The 18928-nt window shown below is 42.0% G+C and overlaps 1 protein-coding gene and 1 long non-coding RNA gene across 3 annotated transcripts in view; one reads left to right on the forward strand and one right to left on the reverse strand.

Annotated features, from left to right (window-relative positions):
* The window catches only part of LOC138662540 (uncharacterized), an 86905-nt gene that overhangs the window by 29494 nt on the left and 38483 nt on the right, over positions 1–18928 (forward strand). The gene's annotated exons all lie outside the window — the stretch shown is intronic.
* The window catches only part of BGN (biglycan), an 87353-nt gene continuing 76798 nt past the window's right edge, over positions 8374–18928 (reverse strand). For both annotated transcript variants that reach the window (XM_069748308.1, XM_069748309.1), the window contains 3 exons: positions 17556–17649; positions 16348–16486; positions 8374–10622 (listed from right to left, as the gene is read on the reverse strand). In XM_069748308.1, the coding sequence (XP_069604409.1) occupies positions 10425–10622; positions 16348–16486; positions 17556–17649 (431 nt within the window). In that variant the 3' untranslated portion in view covers positions 8374–10424. The remainder of the gene's footprint in view (positions 10623–16347; positions 16487–17555; positions 17650–18928) is intronic.

Raw genomic sequence — 18928 nt, forward strand, 5'->3', positions numbered from 1 at the left:
GTCTTCTCGGATGATTGGGAGTCTCATGTGATGCAGGTCAGAATGGTGTTCCAGGTCCTGCGTGCTAATTCTTTGTTTGTGAAGGGATCAAAGTGTCTCTTTGGTGTTCAGAAGGTTTCATTTTTGGGGTTCATTTTTTCCCCTTCTACCATCGAGATGGACCCTGTTAAGGTCCAGGCCATTTATGATTGGACTCAGCCGACATCTCTGAAGAGTCTGCAAAAGTCCCTTGGCTTTGCTAATTTTTATCGTCGCTTCATCTGTAATTTTTCTAGTATTGCTAAACCATTGACCGATTTGACCAAGAAGGGTGCTGATGTGGTCAATTGGTCTTCTGCTGCTGTGGAAGCTTTTCAAGACTTGAAGCGTCGTTTTTCTTCTGCCCCTGTGTTGTGTCAACCAGATGTTTTGCTTCCGTTCCAGGTTGAGGTTGATGCTTCTGAAATTGGAGCGGGGGCTGTTTTGTCGCAAAGAGGTGCTGATTGCTCGGTGATGAAGCCATGCGCCTTCTTTTCCAGGAAGTTTTCGCCTGCTGAGCGAAATTATGATGTTGGCAATTGAGAGTTGCTGGCTATGAAGTGGGCATTCGAGGAGTGGCGTCATTGGCTTGAAGGAGCTAAGCATCGCGTGGTGGTCTTGACTGATCACAAGAACTTGACTTATCTCGAGTCTGCCAAACGGTTGAATCCTAGACAGGCTCGTTGGTCGCTGTTTTTCTCCCGTTTTGACTTTGTGGTTTCGTACCTTCCGTGCTCTAAAAATGTGAAGGCGGATGCCTTGTCTAGGAGTTTTGTGCCCGACTCTCCGGGTTTGCCTGAGCCGGCGGGTATTCTCAAAGAGGGAGTAATTGTGTCTGCCATCTCCCCTGATTTGCGGCGGGTGCTGCAAAAATTTCAGGCTAATAAACCTGATCGTTGCCCAGCAGAGAAACTGTTTGTCCCTGATAGGTGGACGAATAAAGTTATCTCTGAGGTTCATTGTTCGGTGTTGGCTGGTCATCCTGGAATCTTTGGTACCAGAGATTTGGTGGCTAGATCCTTTTGGTTGTCGTCTCTGTCGCAGGATGTGCGTTCTTTTGTGCAGTCCTGTGGGATTTGTGCTCGGGCTAAGCCCTGCTGTTCTCGTGCCAGTGGGTTGCTTTTGCCCTTGCCGATCCCGAAGAGGCCTTGGACACTTATCTCTATGGATTTTATTTCGGATCTCCCCGTCTCTCAAAAAATGTCGGTCATTTGGGTAGTTTGTGATCGCTTCTCTAAGATGATCCATTTGGTACCCTTGTCTAAATTACCTTCCTCCTCTGATTTGGTGCCATTGTTCTTCCAGCATGTGGTTCGTTTACATGGCATTCCAGAGAACATCGTTTCTGACAGAGGTTCCCAGTTTGCTTCAAGGTTTTGGCGAGCCTTTTGTGCTAGGATGGGCATTGATTTGTCTTTTTCCTTGGCTTTCCATCCTCAGACAAATGGCCAGACTGAACGAACCAATCAGACCTTGGAAACATATCTGAGATGTTTTGTTTCTGCTGATCAGGATGATTGGGTGTCCTTTTTGACGTTGGCTGAGTTCGCTCTTAATAATCGGGCCAGCTCGGCTACCTTGGTTTCACCGTTTTTCTGCAATTCTTGGTTCCATCCTCGTTTCTCTTCAGGGCAGGTTGAGTCTTCGGACTGTCCTGGTGTGGATACTGTGGTGGACAGGTTGCAGCGGATTTGGACTCATGTAGTGGACAATTTGACCTTGTCCCAGGAGAAGGCTCAACGTTTCGCTAATCGCAGACGCTGTGTGGGTCCCCGACTTCGTGTTGGGGATTTGGTTTGGTTGTCATCTCGTTATATTCCTATGAAGGTTTCCTCTCCTAAGTTTAAGCCTCGTTTCATTGGTCCGTATAGGATTTCTGAGGTTCTTAATCCTGTGTCTTTTCGTTTGACCCTTCCAGATTCTTTTTCCATCCATAACGTATTCCATAGGTCATTGTTGCGGAGATACGTGGCGCCTGTCGTTCCATCTGTTGATCCTCCTGCCCCGGTTTTGGTGGAGGGGGAGTTGGAGTATATAGTGGAGAAGATTTTGGATTCTCGTGTTTCGAGACGGAAACTCCAGTATCTGGTTAAGTGGAAGGGTTATGGTCAGGAAGATAATTCCTGGGTCTTTGCCTCTGATGTCCATGCTGCCGATCTTGTTCGTGCCTTTTATATGGCTCATCCTGGTCGGCCTGAGGGTTCGGTGACCCCTCCTCAAGGGGGGGGGTACTGTTGTGAATTCTGTGATCAAGCTCCCTCCTGTGGTCACGAGTGGTACTGCGGCTTCTGAGTTTCCTTCCTCAGGTGATGAGGTTAAGTCGTTAGGTGCTGCTCTATTTAACTCCACCTAGTGCTTTGATCCTGGCCTCCAGTCAATGTTCTAGTATTGGTCTTGCTTCCTCCTGGATCGTTCCTGTGGCCTGTCTGCTCAGCATAAGCCAAGTTCTGCTTGTGTTACTTTTGTTGCTCTATTTTCTGTCCAGCTTGCTTTTTTGGTTTTGCTTGCTTCCTGGAAGCTCTGAGACGCAGAGGGAGCACCTCCGTACCGTTAGTCGGTGCGGAGGGTCTTTTTGCCCCTCTGCGTGGTTGTTTGTAGGTTTTTGTGTTGACCGCAAAGCTATCTTTCCTATCCTCGGTCTATTCAGTAAGTCGGGCCTCACTTTGCTAAATCTATTTCATCTCTGTGTTTGTATTTTCATCTTTCTCACAGTCATTATATGTGGGGGGCTGCCTTTTCCTTTGGGGAATTTCTCTGAGGCAAGGTAGGCTTATTTTTCTATCTTCAGGCTAGCTAGTTTCTCAGGCTGTGCCGAGTTGCATAGGGAGCGTTAGGCGCAATCCACGGCTACCTCTAGTGTGGTTTGATAGGTTTAGGGATTGCGGTCAGCAGAGTTCCCACGTCTCAGAGCTCGTCCTATGTTTTGTGGTTTTTGTCAGGTCACTTGTGTGCTCTGAACTTCAAGGTCCATTGTGGTTCTGAATTACCTATTCATAACAGACTGGCCTCCTGTGCTACATCCTGGTTTCATTCTGTGTATGTCTTTTCCCTCTCCACTCACAGTCATTACTTGTGGGGGACTATCTATCCTTTGGGGATTTTCTCTGAGGCAAGATAGTTTTCCTGTTTCTATCTTTAGGGGTAGTTAGTTCTCAGGCTGTGACGAGGTGCCTAGGGAGTGACAGGAGCATCCTTCGGCTACTTCTAGTGTTGTGTTGAGCTTAGGGACTGCGGTCAGTACAGGTACCACCTCCTTCAGAGCTCGTCCCATGTTGCTCCTAAACCACCAGTTCATAACACTTGTCCTAGCACTAAGCCCTTCCCATTATGGGCTAGTCCCAAACACTAACTCTAGCTTAACCTAATGTTATTACCTAAAATACTGTCAACTTTCTGTAACTATACGTTATCACATCCTACATTGTACATTACTTATAACACTACTACACATGGTACACAATATATACAAAAGATGCAAGAAATAATACACATGATGCAATTGGACTGTGATTCAGTGATCCTACCTCTGAATACACCATCATCCTTAGGTGCTCATACCTTTTAAAGGCAGAGCCATGCTTAATTTTACACCCCCAATAGGGTGGACGATCGAGTCAGCCTGAGAATCGTTGTCTGCATGGTAGTTAACCAACCCTTTAGATAACTAGTAGTATGTAACTTTCTATAGGGCAGCGTACAATCGGGAAAAGTGGACCACATCATGGCAGTCATTGTAGTTTGCAGCTGACTGCACCAAAACTGCAAATACTTTAAATTCCTAGAAGAGCATCACAGGGCCTATAAGTCTCCTTACTCCGACTTGCCGCTCTCCACAAAGAGAAACGTTCCCATTTAGACCTCCTGAAATTGACCTCTCACCCAATCAAATCAGACCTACTGTTTTACACTGATGAGTGATAAACACCCTGAAACGTGTCTGCAAATAAAGTTTCTGGTTTGGTTTCTTATCCTAAGGCATGTGGCAAGGCTTGTTAAAGGGTCAATATTGACTTTTAGAATTGCTACATCCTATAGGAAGCGCTCGAGGTCCAGTCCGCTTCCTTTCCGAAGAGGTGATTTACGTATTAAACTCTCCAGTCATGGTGAAATGGGGCCCATTTTACTATAGGTTCCCATGACACCTTTTGATCAGTAGATTTGGGGGTGAAGTTGTCACTAATTATCTTAGCTTTCTTCCTGTACCATTCTAAGCACTACTTCAATGACCACTAGAGCATAATGAAAATCGAAATAAATGCGATGATCTGGAACCAATATTAAATGCACAGATGTAAGTTGTCAAGTTGTTGAATTGGATTAGTACGTACACTTTTTACATACTGTATCTCTGCTGCAAAATCTTGCTGCCAGGCTGAACCAAAACCCCTGACATCAGAGATCCATGGCAAGGTATAACCAGATAGAAGGGAGGCAGTATGAGAAAGTCATTAATTGTAGACACCTTGACATCTGCTCGGCTTGTCAAAAGATCAGCAAAAGAACAGATGTCAAGAAGTCTAGAGGAAAGTTTGGCTTCACCCACATATTGTAATCTTCTCTGAGTATAATGCTTCCTCCGAAAAACCCTGGAGCACGGTTAAGTTTCCTCGGAGGAAATGCTTTACCCAGATCCAAGTGATTGAAATGTACGGGTGTGTAACAGAGCAGAAGCATGGAAGAAAAGCATCTGTTCCTATGTGGTTTACTCCTTGGCTGTGTTCTAGATTACCGATACGAAGCTAAAGCCCCCTCCCTACTCAATAAATTATAGCAAAGTACCCCCAAGATGGTGTCCATTACTTTGCTTTACATTAAAAGCACAGCGTGAGCTCAGGAAAGGTATTCACTCCTGACAAGTATCACCTTGGGTATGCGTAAATTGGCTGAGAACCTAGAAGTCGATAACTAGTCAAAGGTCAATGTCAAAGAGTGTTAGCTGAGCTTCTTAACTTACCAAGTTCTATTCTTACAATGAAAGTCAATATTTTAATTTATCCATTCCTTGCAACATTGGTTTGATCATTTCCAAGGTATATCAATGAATTGAAACTTTTTCATCCTTTTAAGAACCGGCATAAAAAATGCAGAAATAAAATGGGACTTCCTCTTGATGCTCATCCTTGTTATACCTCCATACAAGGAGGCCCTAAAACTTCTTCATCTGCCCAAGAAGGATATTGTATGTCTGTACCAATTACCGTTCACAGGCTTGCTAAGATAGTATTGACTATGAAGACGAAGAGCGTTTTGAGAGCATACCATCCAAAAAGAAGGCAGATGCCCATCCCAGTCCTTCGCTTCGGAGTTCCATAAGAAGAGAATTGCTGAATCTCCAATGTTAACCACAATTTGATCACCAATGGACTCCATAGTAGCTACAAAGATTGTTTACATGATATTCATATTCTGAATCTCAACTGTGGAATTCTATGATGAAGAATTAAAAAAGTTCGGTGCTTCCCAAAGTATATGTTTCATTTAGCAACCATAAAAATATTGAGTCGCAAAATATTATGTAGACTGCTGAACAAAATGTTTACTCTAATCATAGTAGGTGGATCTCCTTTCCACAAGGCTAAAAAGACCCATATTGGCAGACAGGTATCTAGAAGCTTTCATGTGCCAAACAGTCACCTGTCATGAAACTCATAGAACATGTTGAAAATATGCTTGATCATGCAAAGAGACAATGTTCATGAATTCTTCCTTCCAGTGAAGAGCTTTCAGAGTTTTTGAGTGTCAAGAAGGCCAACATTTCAAAGGTCAGGACAGCAGACCTCATTGACTCAGTTCCCGACTGGATTAAGGTTTTGAAGACAGCAAGTGATGAGCGACAAAGTTTTAACATGCATATTTGGCATTTGTATCAAGGGGATAGAGGCAATGTATAAAAAGCAGGTTGTCTATTTACTTATGGGTCCCGTAGTATCTACACTGGCTGTTCTATAGCATATAGGCTATGATCCTCTGCTTTGAAGTACCCTAAGAGTAGTCCTGTGTGTAGCCATGGAGAACATCATCTTTTTTACTTGTAGACCCAATTGTATCTACATTGGTTTCTTTGATCGTTTGTACACCCTGGACCCCAATTTTGAAGTATTATAGGAAGAGGAATCCCAAAGGTTTTGTGAGTACCCCAAAGAGTATGTCACTATTTGACCACCATTCAACCGCATAGAGAATGTTTAAGTTACTTCAATCTTATGTACACCCTTCAGCTCAACCTTGAAGTTGCATAAGAAAATACATTCAAAGACATTTCTGTGCCCCCCCCCCAAAATAAATCACTGGTGCGTTTTCATTATAAGGCCTCTTTCACACTTCCGTCTTTCTTTTTCCGTCACAATGCATCATTTTGTGAAAAAAAACGGATCCAGCAAATGTTTCTGCTGGATCCATTTTTTTCTCATAGACTTGTATTAGCGACAGATTGTGACGGATGGCCATCTGTTTCATCCGTCGTACACTGGATCCGTTGTAAAATTGCTGTCAGTCGGGCGAAGACAACGTTCAGAGGAACTTTTTTCTGTACGTCGGAAAATCGCACAGCGATGGATCCTGCGCTGTCTGTGGTTGGCTATAATGGAAGCCTATGGACGCAGGATCTGTCACTGACTGTCAAAACCAGGAATCCAGCGATGGATGCCGTCTTTTCAAACTGAGCATGCGCGGAAAAATTTCCCGTCAGGGAAATTCTCTATCGCTCTCTCTTTTTACGATTGATGCTGCCTATGCAGCATCAATAGTAAAAAGATATGATGTTAAAAATAATAAGAATAAAATATTTTTATTTTTTTTATTATTTTTAAACCTGGGTTGTATTGTGTATGCGTTTTCACAGCTGAAAAACATGGCGAAGATTCAAACACAACGTGTGCACATAGCCTCGACTGATCCGTCAAAAAAACTGACCCGTTTTTTACAATCTGCACAGGATCCGTCTTTTCAACATTTTTTACGTATTGTGACTGATTGTAAAAACCGGAAGTATGAAAGAGGCCTAAAGAAGCGACTGCCATCGCCATTGTTTGGACACCTCTGCAATCCCTAAACTATTAGGTGGAAAATTCTACATAACTGCCCCATAGTCTTTAACAATTTGGTTACGCAAGATGCCCAATGAGAGAGACATCACCACCACCATTACTGGGGTCGTCTGACCACTATTCTTCTTCCCCACCTGTAATTTCAAGTGGAGTTTCGAGTGGATGTTGGAGTTTTACCAAATGAGTCTTCTATGGAAGCTGTGCCTTACCTTCGTCCTTCATGAAGTTAGAGATGGTGGTGAGCTGGGTCTCTCCGATTCCTTCCATATTCTGTCAAATGTTATTGTTCTGGTGATAAGCTGAATCATGCTGTGATTCATTTACAAGAGTCTCTTGACCATAAAGAGCACGATTATCTGAATCCAAACTTGGGTGATGGTAGCTCTGGTGCACTTCAGCTTCCTCACCACCTTGTTCATCACCATCAACCTGGATATTGTGGGCTAATCTGATGATTCATGCTGAGAATATTTTACTGGTGGTATCTGAACAATGAAATCATACCATCACCATCGGACCACTAATGGACCTATTGGAAGATGCAGTCATAACCATTACATTGGAGCTCCATTAGAAGAGGAATTGAAACAAATCCCAAAACGAGCATCACTATTTTACCACAATATGATTCTTAACAAAGGAACCTGAAGGGATTATCCTTGTAAAATTTAGTCAAAGGAAAAACAGTTTATTCTGAAAGTAATTACCAGATCAGTTTGTGGTTTCCGAGAGCAGCATTTTCTATCTAAAGAAGTTGCCACAAAAGCCAAAGCTTTATCCTACTAGATGGAACCATATGTGGTTCCGGGACGCAGACTATCTGCCAATTTACAATTGTGTTTCAGGTATAAACAATGGTGGACCACAGGATGGATCAGCTTTCAATGCATAATTCTGCTTTGGTAAATGCCACTTTGGGACCTGCTGAGCTAGCGGAGAGGACCTTCTGCTTCGGCATCGAAGAGGTCAGAGTGGTCATACAAAATGATGGATGCCCAATGATTTTGATGGTTAATGCTTCAGACTTTTCTCAACTTGAGAAAGCTTGGAAAAGTTAGATTTCTTCACTCCAGACCCTTGATGGGGATTCTTACTATGCATCTTTTATTTCAAGTTGTGGTTGTTCCATAATAAATATGTATAACATGTCTACAGAATACATAGATTATCTCTGTGGCGCGTCTGGCTGCCTAGACCCCCCCATCAATCATGAGAATGGGCCCCCAAATTCCCCTTTGTCAAGGGAAGAGTAGTGAGCATGTGCAATCAGTTGCAGATTTCAGCTTTCAGCAGAATGATCAGCACTCAGTCATTGTTGGAAAATGAACCTTTATCTACATCACAATATGAAGGATTACAGGAAAGGTCACACACAACAGTCTAGAGAGGAAAGACACATTTCGACAAGCTGTAACATTTAACACCGCGCTGCCGGCTAAACAGTGCCCCCCTCCACCCTCCAGCATAGTCCAGTATTCATATCGAGATTATATGGCGCATATTATCACTACCACTCTACTCAATCAGGGGATCGGTTGGGGTCCCAGCCAGCAGTTGGCCCCACAGGGATCATGCATTCATCACTTATTTTGTGAACTAGTAATATATGTTGTTCAAAGGGACGTCCCCCTTAAGACATATCATCAGTTACAAAGGACCAGAAGTGACAATTGAGGTCATTTTACTGAAGTATCTGACACAGCACCTCTCTCATCCATGTGTTCGGGCCTGGTATTGCAGCTAAACTACTTTGTTTGAGCTGCAGGCGGTACCAGCAGCGGTCGCTGACACAAAAAGCAGTAATCTCAGGCACATATCCTTCTCATCACTGGGGTCCTGGAACTCCATGTAGCATACTTTCCTGGATAACCCCATATTCTCATTTTTTTTTTTTGGAGGGGGGTTAAAGCTACGTTCCTTAGTGTAGTAATGGATAATGGGATACTATAGTCGACTGTTTATCTTTTTTTAATGGGGAGCAGATAAAGCGAGACTATTTTCCATTTTTTATAACTTGATTGCATAGAAATGCTGATGTAATTAAAGTGCAGAACAAATTCCTAAAATTATACAAATGCATTATCCACCACTGATTTTATTGCTTTGGAATATCTACAAGAAAGTGAAAAAAGACAACACACTTGTATGTAAAAAAAAAAAAAGAAGAAGAAAGAAATACAAGCACATACATCTGTGATATCAGGTGATGTATATACATATATGCATATGAACGTGTGTATATACTGTATATGTGTGTGTATGAATATATATATATATACATATTTGTTTTTGTCTGTATATATATACTTTTTGTAATGTGTGTGTGTGCATATATATGTGTGTGTGTGTGTATATATATATATATATATATATATATATATATATATAATGTATGTACATACGTATATCACTTGTGTGTAATGCCATACGTTTCCTGTAGATGGCAGTATAACCATTTGTACCTTCCGCGTCTTCCCGCCAGCAATTTACAAGGCACAGCGTTACCATAAAGGCCACTACTACTGCATGCGGTTAACACATGATCCTGCATGAATTATGGATAAATAAATCGCCTTCCCCCCAACCCCACGCCCCATCACTGAACTCATAAAGGTGGTCCAGGCAGGTAATTACACTTCTACCATGGAGGGAGTTTTAACTCTTTCACGGCCTCGCCTTGCTCTGCAAAGCGTAAAGAGTACCTATTTTTGTGACGTTGATGAGCCCCGCGCTAGTTGACAACATTGAAGACCGAAGCCGAGTTCTGTGGGGTGGTAAATTTTATTTAGAAACTGTCAAGTAATTTACCAATGCCCACGCTGGTCCCATAGCTTTTTCCCCCCAATGCATTGCTGCCTGACTATATCGAGGGAGATTAACTCTTTGAGTGCTGACAGGCACCGTGACAGCGGTCTCGTAATATTCTCCGGTCGACCTCTAGAGAGTGTGGATACTAATGTCTTACAATTTGCACTTTTAGTGCATTTTATACCGTATATAAAAAAAATTGGCATTCTGTGGCAACATGCTGGGAGTTGTAGTTCGTGCCATAGCTGGGAAGCTGCAGGCTGACTACAAAGCTTTCCATTAGGGGGATACAGAATTGTGGCTATACAAGTTTAGTGCAGCTGATGCCTACCTGACGATCCATTCCGGCTATTTATATGGCTGGGCCAGAATTCGGACAGGACAGGAAGGATACCTAAAGCGTGGGATTTAATGACTGCCTTACACACCCTCTTATTGAGTATCATGGGGTTTATTTGTTACAAATTTTTTATTTTAGTTCTACTCTTCTGTTTTTGACGTGTCTCTCTCTCTCGCTTTCTTTTGATCCTTTTAATAATCCTCCTTCTCTTTTTACTTTCTGTAATTTCCAAACTGGATGGCCAGGCGGTCGGTAACGCAGCGGAAAGTGGCCGGCTGGACTTCCCAGTAAGGTACTGGGTTGTTGAAGAGGCTGATGCCATTGTAGTAGGCGCGTTTCACTCCAAATCCCACGGGGCAGAAGTCGTTGACTCCAACTTGGGTAATGTTGTTTGAGTGCAAGTAGACAACCTGTTGGAGATAGAAGCCAAAGTTATGATGATTGACCAACTGTACAATATAGGATGGCTTTTATGGCTAATTAGACTATAGTTGGGCTAAAAAAGTTGAGTCCAACACTCAATACAATTTTCAAAAAGCCAAAATGAGAACTAGCTTCAAAGGACACCACTAGATCTGAAGGACCCACCAGATACACTCTAGTGAAGGCCATCACATAAGGTTCTCCGCCTGACGGAGCCCACACAAAACCATCATTATGGGAGAAGCAGCCCACGTGATGGCCGTAGAGCCTCTACAGAGGAGTGCCTGGCCCAGATAGGTAAGATGTTCTCATTTAATGGGCCTGAGAACCTTGATCTCTCTACAAAATAAAAAAAAAAGTGGAAGCAAGTGGTGGTGTCAACATAGAACTGGCAAGAGGCTCCTTTTTAACTATACCATTCCCTCTCCTCCTGTGTGGCCGAGATTTCTGGCATAAACTGTACCTGTGTAATGGCATATGCTTATTTGTGCATGTGTGTGTGTATCTATGTGTATGTAAGGTATATGTATGGCTGTCTATATGTCTGTTGTCTGTATATCTATGAAGGTGTTTTCAGTTTGTAAAGTATCTAAATCTGCAATGTATGTATGTCTGAATGAGAATGTTTGTGCATCTGCCTCTGTGTCCACATGTGTGTATGTATCTGTGCATAACTGTGAATGTGTATATGTTTGTATATATACGTGTGCATGTACAGTGCGGAAAATAAGTACAGTTGAAACCAGAATTTTCCATCCACTCTATAAAGAGACACATCTGCATGTTTTTCTCAATATCTGACATGAAACCAAAATAAACCTTTCCTGATTTTCGTCAATTAGGATTACCATAATTATTAATATTTGCCAAATGCCAAAATAATGAGAGAGAAAGAATGCTTTAAGGCATTTTTATTACTTACTGCAAAGTCAAAAGTTTACGTACACTAAGATTACTATGCCTTTAAACTATTCTGGACTGCCCATATGATGATGTCATGTGTTTGGAAGCTTCTTTTTTGGCAAAATGTGAGTTGATTAGAGACACACCTGTGGATGTATTTTAATGCACACCTGAATCACCCTGCTTCTTTGTGTAGCATAATGGGAAAGTCTAAAGAAATCAGCAAAAATATCAGGAAGAGAATTCTGGACTTGCACAAGTCTGGCTCACCCTTGGGTACAATTTCAAGATGCCTGAAGGTGCCTCGTTCATCTGTACAAACAATTATACGCAAGGACAAACAAGATGGGAATGTCCAGCCATCATACCGCTCAGGAAGGAGACGGGTTCTGTGTCCTAGAGATGAACGTGCTTTGGTCTGACATTTGCATAGCAACCCAAGGACAAAAGCAAAAGACCTTGTGAAGATGATGGTGGAAGCTGGTAAGATTGTGTCAATATCCACAGTGAAACTGGTACTGTATCAAAATGAGCTGAAAGGCCACTCTGCCAGGAAGAAGCCATTACTCCAAAAGAAACATAAAAAAAAGCCAGATTAATGTTTGCAAATTCACACAGGAACAAAGATCTTAATTTTTGGAGACATGTCTTGTGGTCTGATGAAACTAAAACTGAGCTTTTAGGGCATAATGACCATTGTTACGTTTGGAGGAAAAAGGGAGAAACTTGGAAGCCTAAAAACACCATCCCGACTGTGAAACATGGGGGTGGCAGCATCATGTCGTGAGCTTTATTTTGCTGCAGGAGGGACTGGTGCACTTCACAAAAGAGATGGCATCATGAGAAAAGCAAGATTTATATGGCAATACTGAAGCAACTCAGGACATCAGCCAGGAAGTTAAAGCTTGGGCAGAAATGGGTCTTCCAAATGGACAATGACCCGAAGCATACTGCCAAAATGGGAACAAAGTGGCTTAAGGATAACAAAGTCAATGTTTTGGAGCGGCCATCACAAAGCCCTGATCTCAATCCTATTGGAAATTTATGGGCAAAGCTGAAAAGGCCGGTGCGAGCAAGGCGACCTACAAACCTGGATCAGTTACACCAGTTTTGTCAGGAGGAATAGGCCCAAGTGCTGACCAACTATTGTGAGAAGCTTGTGGAAGGATATCCCAAACATCTGACCCAAGTCATTCAGTTTAAGGGCAATAGTACCAAATACTAATGAAATGTATGTAGACTTTGACTTTCCATTAAGCAATAAAAATGCCTTAAAACATTCTCTCTCTCTCTAACAACATAGCAAAGGGGAAAAGGGAAAAGAAAACTTTGCTCACCAAAATATACCTGAGACCGTCCGTGTCTGGAGATCAGTGGCTGACTACCACATGTGTGCAAATAGAAATAGAAGACTTCCGGCGCAGGAATCCTTTTTCAGTAAAAAAATATTTCTTTATTTAAACATCTTCAGCGATAAAAATCAACATCATGGGGAACCCCCCATAGGCCTGACGCATTTTGGACCCAGTAAAAACAGTCCTTCCTCAAAGGCCTTTCAGGAAGGACGGTTTTTATTGGGTCTGAAACACGTCAGGCCTATGGGGGGGTCCCCATGATCCCATGATGTTGATTTTGATTGCTGAAGATGTTTAAATAAAGAAATAATTTTTTACTGAAAAAGGATTCCTGTGCCGGAAGTCTTCTATTTCTATTCTCTCTCTCTCTCTCTCTCATTATTCTGGCATTTGGCAAATATTAATAATTATGGTAATCCAAATTGACCTAAAACGGGAAAGGTTTATTCTGATTTCATGTCAGATATTGAGAAAAACAAAACATGCAGATGTCTATATATATATATATATATATATATATATATATATATATATATATATATATATATATTTATAGTGGATGGAAACTTCTGGTTTCAACTGTATTTGATACACTGCTGATTTTGCAAGTTTTCCCACCTAGAAAGAATGGAGAGATCTGTAATTTTTATCGTGGGTACACTTCAACTGTGAGAGACAGAATCTAACAATAAAATCCAGAAAATCACATAGTGTGATTCTTACATAATTTATTTCCATATTATTGCATGAAATAAGTATTTGATACAATAGAAAAAACAGAACTTAATATTTGGTACAGAAACTGTTGTTTACAATTACAGAGGTCAGACGTTTCCTGTAGTTCTTGACCAAGTTTGCACACACTGCAGCAGGGATTTTGGCCCACTCCTCCATACAGATCTTCTCCAGATCTTTCAGGTTTTATGGCTGTCATTGAGCAATATTTAGTTTCCGCTCTCTCCAAAGATTTTCTATTGGGTTCAGGTATGGAGACTGGCTAGGCCACTCCAGGATCTTGAAATGCTTCTTACGACTCCTTAGCTGTCCTCGCTGTGTGTTTCAGGTTATTGTCATGCTGAAAGACCCAGCCATGACCCATCTTCAACGCTCTTACTGAGGGAAGGAGGTTGTTGACCAAAATTTTGTGATACATGACCCCATCCATCCACCCTTCTATACAAGGAAGTCCCCCCAAAAGTATGATGTTTCCCCCACCATGCTTCACGGTTGGGATGGTGTTCTTGGGGTTGTACTCATCCCTCTTCCTTCAAACACGGCGAGTGGAGTTGATACAAAAAAGTTCTATTTTGGTCTCATCTAGCCACATGACCTTCTCCCATGCCTCTTCCGGATTATCTAGATGGTCATTGGTGAACATCACATGGGCCTGGACATGTGCTGGCGTGAGCAGTGGACCTTGCGTGCCCTGCAGCAATTTAATCCATGATCGCGTAGTGTGTAACGGTAATGTTTGAGACTGTGGTCCCAGCTCTCTTCAGGTCATTGACCAGGTCCTCCTGTGTAGTCCTGAGCTAATTCCTGACCTTTCTCAGAATCATCCTTACCCCTCGATCCGGGATCTTGCATAGGGCTCCAGACCGAGAAAGATTGACAGTCATCTTGTGTTTCTTCCATTTTCTAATATTGCGCCAACAGCGGTTGCCTTCTCACCAAGCTGCTTGCCTATTGTCCTGTAACCCATCCCAGCCTAGTGCAGGTCTACAATTTTATCCCTGTTGTCCTTAGACAGCTCTTTGGTCTTGACCATGGTGGAGAGGTTGGAGGGTGATGGATTGTGTGGGCAGGTGACTTTTATACAGGTAACGAGTTCAAACAGCTGCAATTAATACAGGTAATGAGTGTAGAGTAGGAAGCTCCTTACAGAAAAACTAACAGGTCTGCGAGAGGCAGAATTCTTTCTGGTTGGTAGGAGATCAAATACTTATTTCATGCAATAAAATGCAAATTAATTATGTAAAAATCATACAATGTGATTTTTTTACTTTTTTTTTAGATTCTGTCTCTCACATGTGAAGTGTACCTAGGATAAAAATTACAGACCTCTCCATTCTTTGTAGGTGGGAAAGCTTACTCCAAATACGGCATGGTTTAGGTTTTTAGCGGAAGCAGTCACACCAGGGCCCTGGAGTCTATAGGGGCTTAAACGGTCTCTGTGACCCATATGTCAAGACCGATACTATTAAAGACCCCTGATAGTTGGGACCTACATGATTTCCTATACAGGTTTTTACAGCTACGGATGTCGGGTTACATGTCACATAGATCTTTTCGGGAACATATTCACCACATGTAGTGCTCCGATGCTGTATTCACAAAGATTAATTTGATGACTAAATAAACTTGTCGCAATTAGTAAAGTTTTCATTTCTTATTCTTCGAAAAGTACCACCATGTTCTGCAGCCATGTATATAATGGTATGTCGAACGCCGCGTATGCCGTGTACCAGTTAATGAGGGAACTACATTTGTTTTTACCCGGTGCAGTTATTTCAGTAATCGCCTTTCCCTTAGCAGCAATTTCAAAGCTTTTACCTTTACAGATCCCCCTGCTTTCCGACACTACAGCCTCCCCTGTGGTCCCGACAACGCTCAGCTCACAACTCTGACCTTTTCGTTAATTGCAAAGCCTGGTGTTAAGACTCGAGCTGTAATAGATGTTGTTTGCAATCTGTGGCTTCATGGGAAATCAATAAATCGCCGCTGCATGCCTGACACCAAGTCGGAGGAAAAGTTCAACTTAATTTCAACGTGTCAGGTTTTGTACCGTGAGCCCAATTTGCTAGAATGAAGGTGGCCCCAAGCATCCACGCAAAGTCATACGTCATCTGGTTCTTACATATGTCCACCATTATCTCCGTATATTGGAGGGGATTCATTCTGTACAAACTGGGCTAATGGGGGCGCTGTGGAGGCACCCAGGTCCAGAGGCATAAATGGCACATAACGTGAGGAGAGGCTGGTTAGGGATTTTACCTTGGGTCTTCAAGTTACGCCTCTGAATCCAGGAGGAGACAGTCTGTCCTGTATGTTTCCGCTAAATGAGACTTCTCTATATATTGGTGAAAGGATGGTGGTCATGATGTAGACTTCTTTGCACAAGAACCTTTTCCTAATACCACTTGGTCATACCCACCATCTTTACTAAAATTCCCTTGATGTTTTTTTTTTCTATAAAATTCACAATCTAATGACTTCTCTAGATATAAGAGGTCACATGTGTGTCTCAAATTGACAGACAGCATCTCAGTTTATGATTTGTCAAGTGATCTATGTGCTTCTTATAGCTAGCCCATAATTATTGGATAAGATGTCATCAATATGAGCTTTTTTATTTTTTGGGTCATCATATAGAAGTTTATTTTTGACTTGGGACCTGTTACTCGTGTCCCGAGTGTAAGAGTTTGAAAGGCCCTCTTCTCAAAATTAATCTCACCTGGAGAAATTTCATGTCAGGAAGTCCTGGAGGAACTTTCGAGAGCTTGTTGTTGTCCAGATGAAGTTCTCTGAGTGTGGGCAGGGATGAAAGGCTGCCATTTTCTACCGCTCTGATGTTATTGAATCCAAGTCCTAGCCTAGAATATCGCATAAACGGAGACCGTTGTCAGACTGGAAAAACAAGCCAAGGTGATGAACATTTTTTATCCTAGTTATGGCAATTCCTGAAGTTGTTTTGAGTATCTGTTCTCTTAAGAAGATGGATACTACAAGGTTCAGGGACCTATAAGGATTGTAATACAACTTTCCTAACCCCAACATAAGTCAACTATGAAAATAGCAGAAGACAAGTCTCTCTAGAAACCATTCAGATCTTACACTGAACTGTCCTATGGCCCAAGTTTGGGACCGTTAATCGTATCGGAAGATGTTGGAGGAGTGAAGAACTTGTGTTGTGGTGGTGGCATTTCTATTATATTAGCTATTTCTCCATGCCTGTTGGGAATTCTCCAGGTCTCGAATTTATTCTTGCAATATAAAAGCAAGAGTTGAGAGCAAGGGCAGGAAACTTGGGTTTATTTAGCTACTAAAAGTCTGTGTATAGTTTATAGTTCTAATTTATTTGCTCATATGCATGGCTGACTAATTATTTTCCTTTCAGTCAATCCCATGGTAGATGGGAAGATTTCTTTCCAGCTAGATAAAATGTTAACAATAATACAGACATGTTGCTTTAATGTTTGGGCATAGTTTATCATGGAGTGTAATTTTGATCCAACTTTTTTCATAACAGAATTCCCATGAATTCAATCCATGTACCCCATAATGGGTTAAAGTCAGACTTAAAAAGGCCCCTTATTAGAAGAACTATGGTCAATTTTCAGCCTGGCCTTCTCCTTCCAATGCCAGAATCATATCTGTAGGACTAAGATTGGGACAGTTGAGCGGTGTACTTCTGTTTGGTAGCATGGAGTGTGAGAGGTGAATGCCCGAGACTTTGAACCCTTACCAATTCCCCAAAGAAGGTGCGATGGTGCTCAGTGGAGCACTTGAACCCATCTTGGATTTCTATTCCTAGATGTCTTACTTTGTATCCTACAAGATGTTTTTCAAGTCAGTGATGCCCAAATGTGAAAATTATAAGCATAATGGGAGACACTTGGGCTAGTCATAAGGAAGACAAGTTTACTAAGCTTTATATTTTACCTGTAAAGGTTGTTATACTGGCTTAGATCTCCCATCTCAATTGCCTGAATCTTGTTATGGTCAAGATGGAGCTCATTTAGACTGCTTGGTAGACCTGGCAAATATAACACATTAGTTTAGGTGCAAATGTCAAGTTATGACTCGAGAACATCCTAAAACAAGTATACCACATGATACTGGAGGTGGAAATGGAAGCAAGGAGACTTATTTACTAACCTTTAGACTAATCAGCTTGAAGACAATGTAACCTTAGTCTATGCAGTCTATAGACAATGTAAACTTAGTCTAGGCAGTCTACAGACAGTGTAAACTTAGTCTAGACAGCCTGCCCACAGTGTAACCTTGGTCTAGACAGTCTATATACTGTGTAACCTTAGTCTACGCAGTCTGTAGACAGTGCAACCTTGGTCTAGACAGTCTACAGACAATGTAGTCTTAGTCTAGGGAGCCTGCCGGCAGTATAAGCTGAGCCCAGGCAGTCTGTAGACAGTGTAACCTTAGTATAGACCAGGGGTCTCAAACTGCATTCATCGAGGGCAGCAAACAGGTCATGTTTTCAGGATTTCCTTGTACTGCACAGGTGATAATTTAATCACCTACACACATGATGAGTAGGTGATTAAATTATCACCTGTGCAGTACAAGGAAATCCTGAAAACATGACCTGTTTGCAGCCCTTGAGCAATACAGTTTGAGACCCCTGGTCTAGGCAGTCTATAGACAATGTAGCCTTAGTCTAGGCAGTCTATAGACAGTTTAACCTTAGTCTAGACAGCCTGTAGATTGTGTAAATTGAGCCAGGTAGTCTATAGACAGTGTGACCTTAGTCTAGGCAGTCTATAGACAGTGTAACATTAGTCCAGACAGTCTGTAGACAGTGTAACCTTAGTCTAGGCTGTCTATAGACAGTGTAATAATAATAATAATAATAATAATAATAATTTTATTCATATAGCGCCAACATATTCCGCAGCGCTTTACAAATTATAGAGGGGACTTGTACAGACAATAGACATTACAGCATAACAGAAATTACAGTTCAAAATAGATACCAAGAGGAATGGGGGCCCTGCTCGCAAGCTTACAGACTATGAGGAAAAGGGGGAGACACGAGAGGTGGATGGTAACAATTGCTTTCGTTGTTCGGACCAGCCATAGTGTAACATTAGTCCAGACAGTCTGTAGACAGTGTAACCTTGGTCTAGGCAGTCTATAGACTGTGTAAACTTAGTCCATTCAGTCTGTAGACAGTGTAGCCTTAGTCCAGGGAGTCTGTGGACAGTGTAACTTACTTTACATTGCCCAAGGGGTCAATGATCAGGAAGCTCAAGGTAGTCATTTCCCTCTGTTTGAATGGCCACAGTGTCCTGCCC

This window comes from Ranitomeya imitator, chromosome 2 (assembly GCF_032444005.1).
Source record: "Ranitomeya imitator isolate aRanImi1 chromosome 2, aRanImi1.pri, whole genome shotgun sequence".
NCBI lineage: Eukaryota > Metazoa > Chordata > Amphibia > Anura > Dendrobatidae > Ranitomeya > Ranitomeya imitator.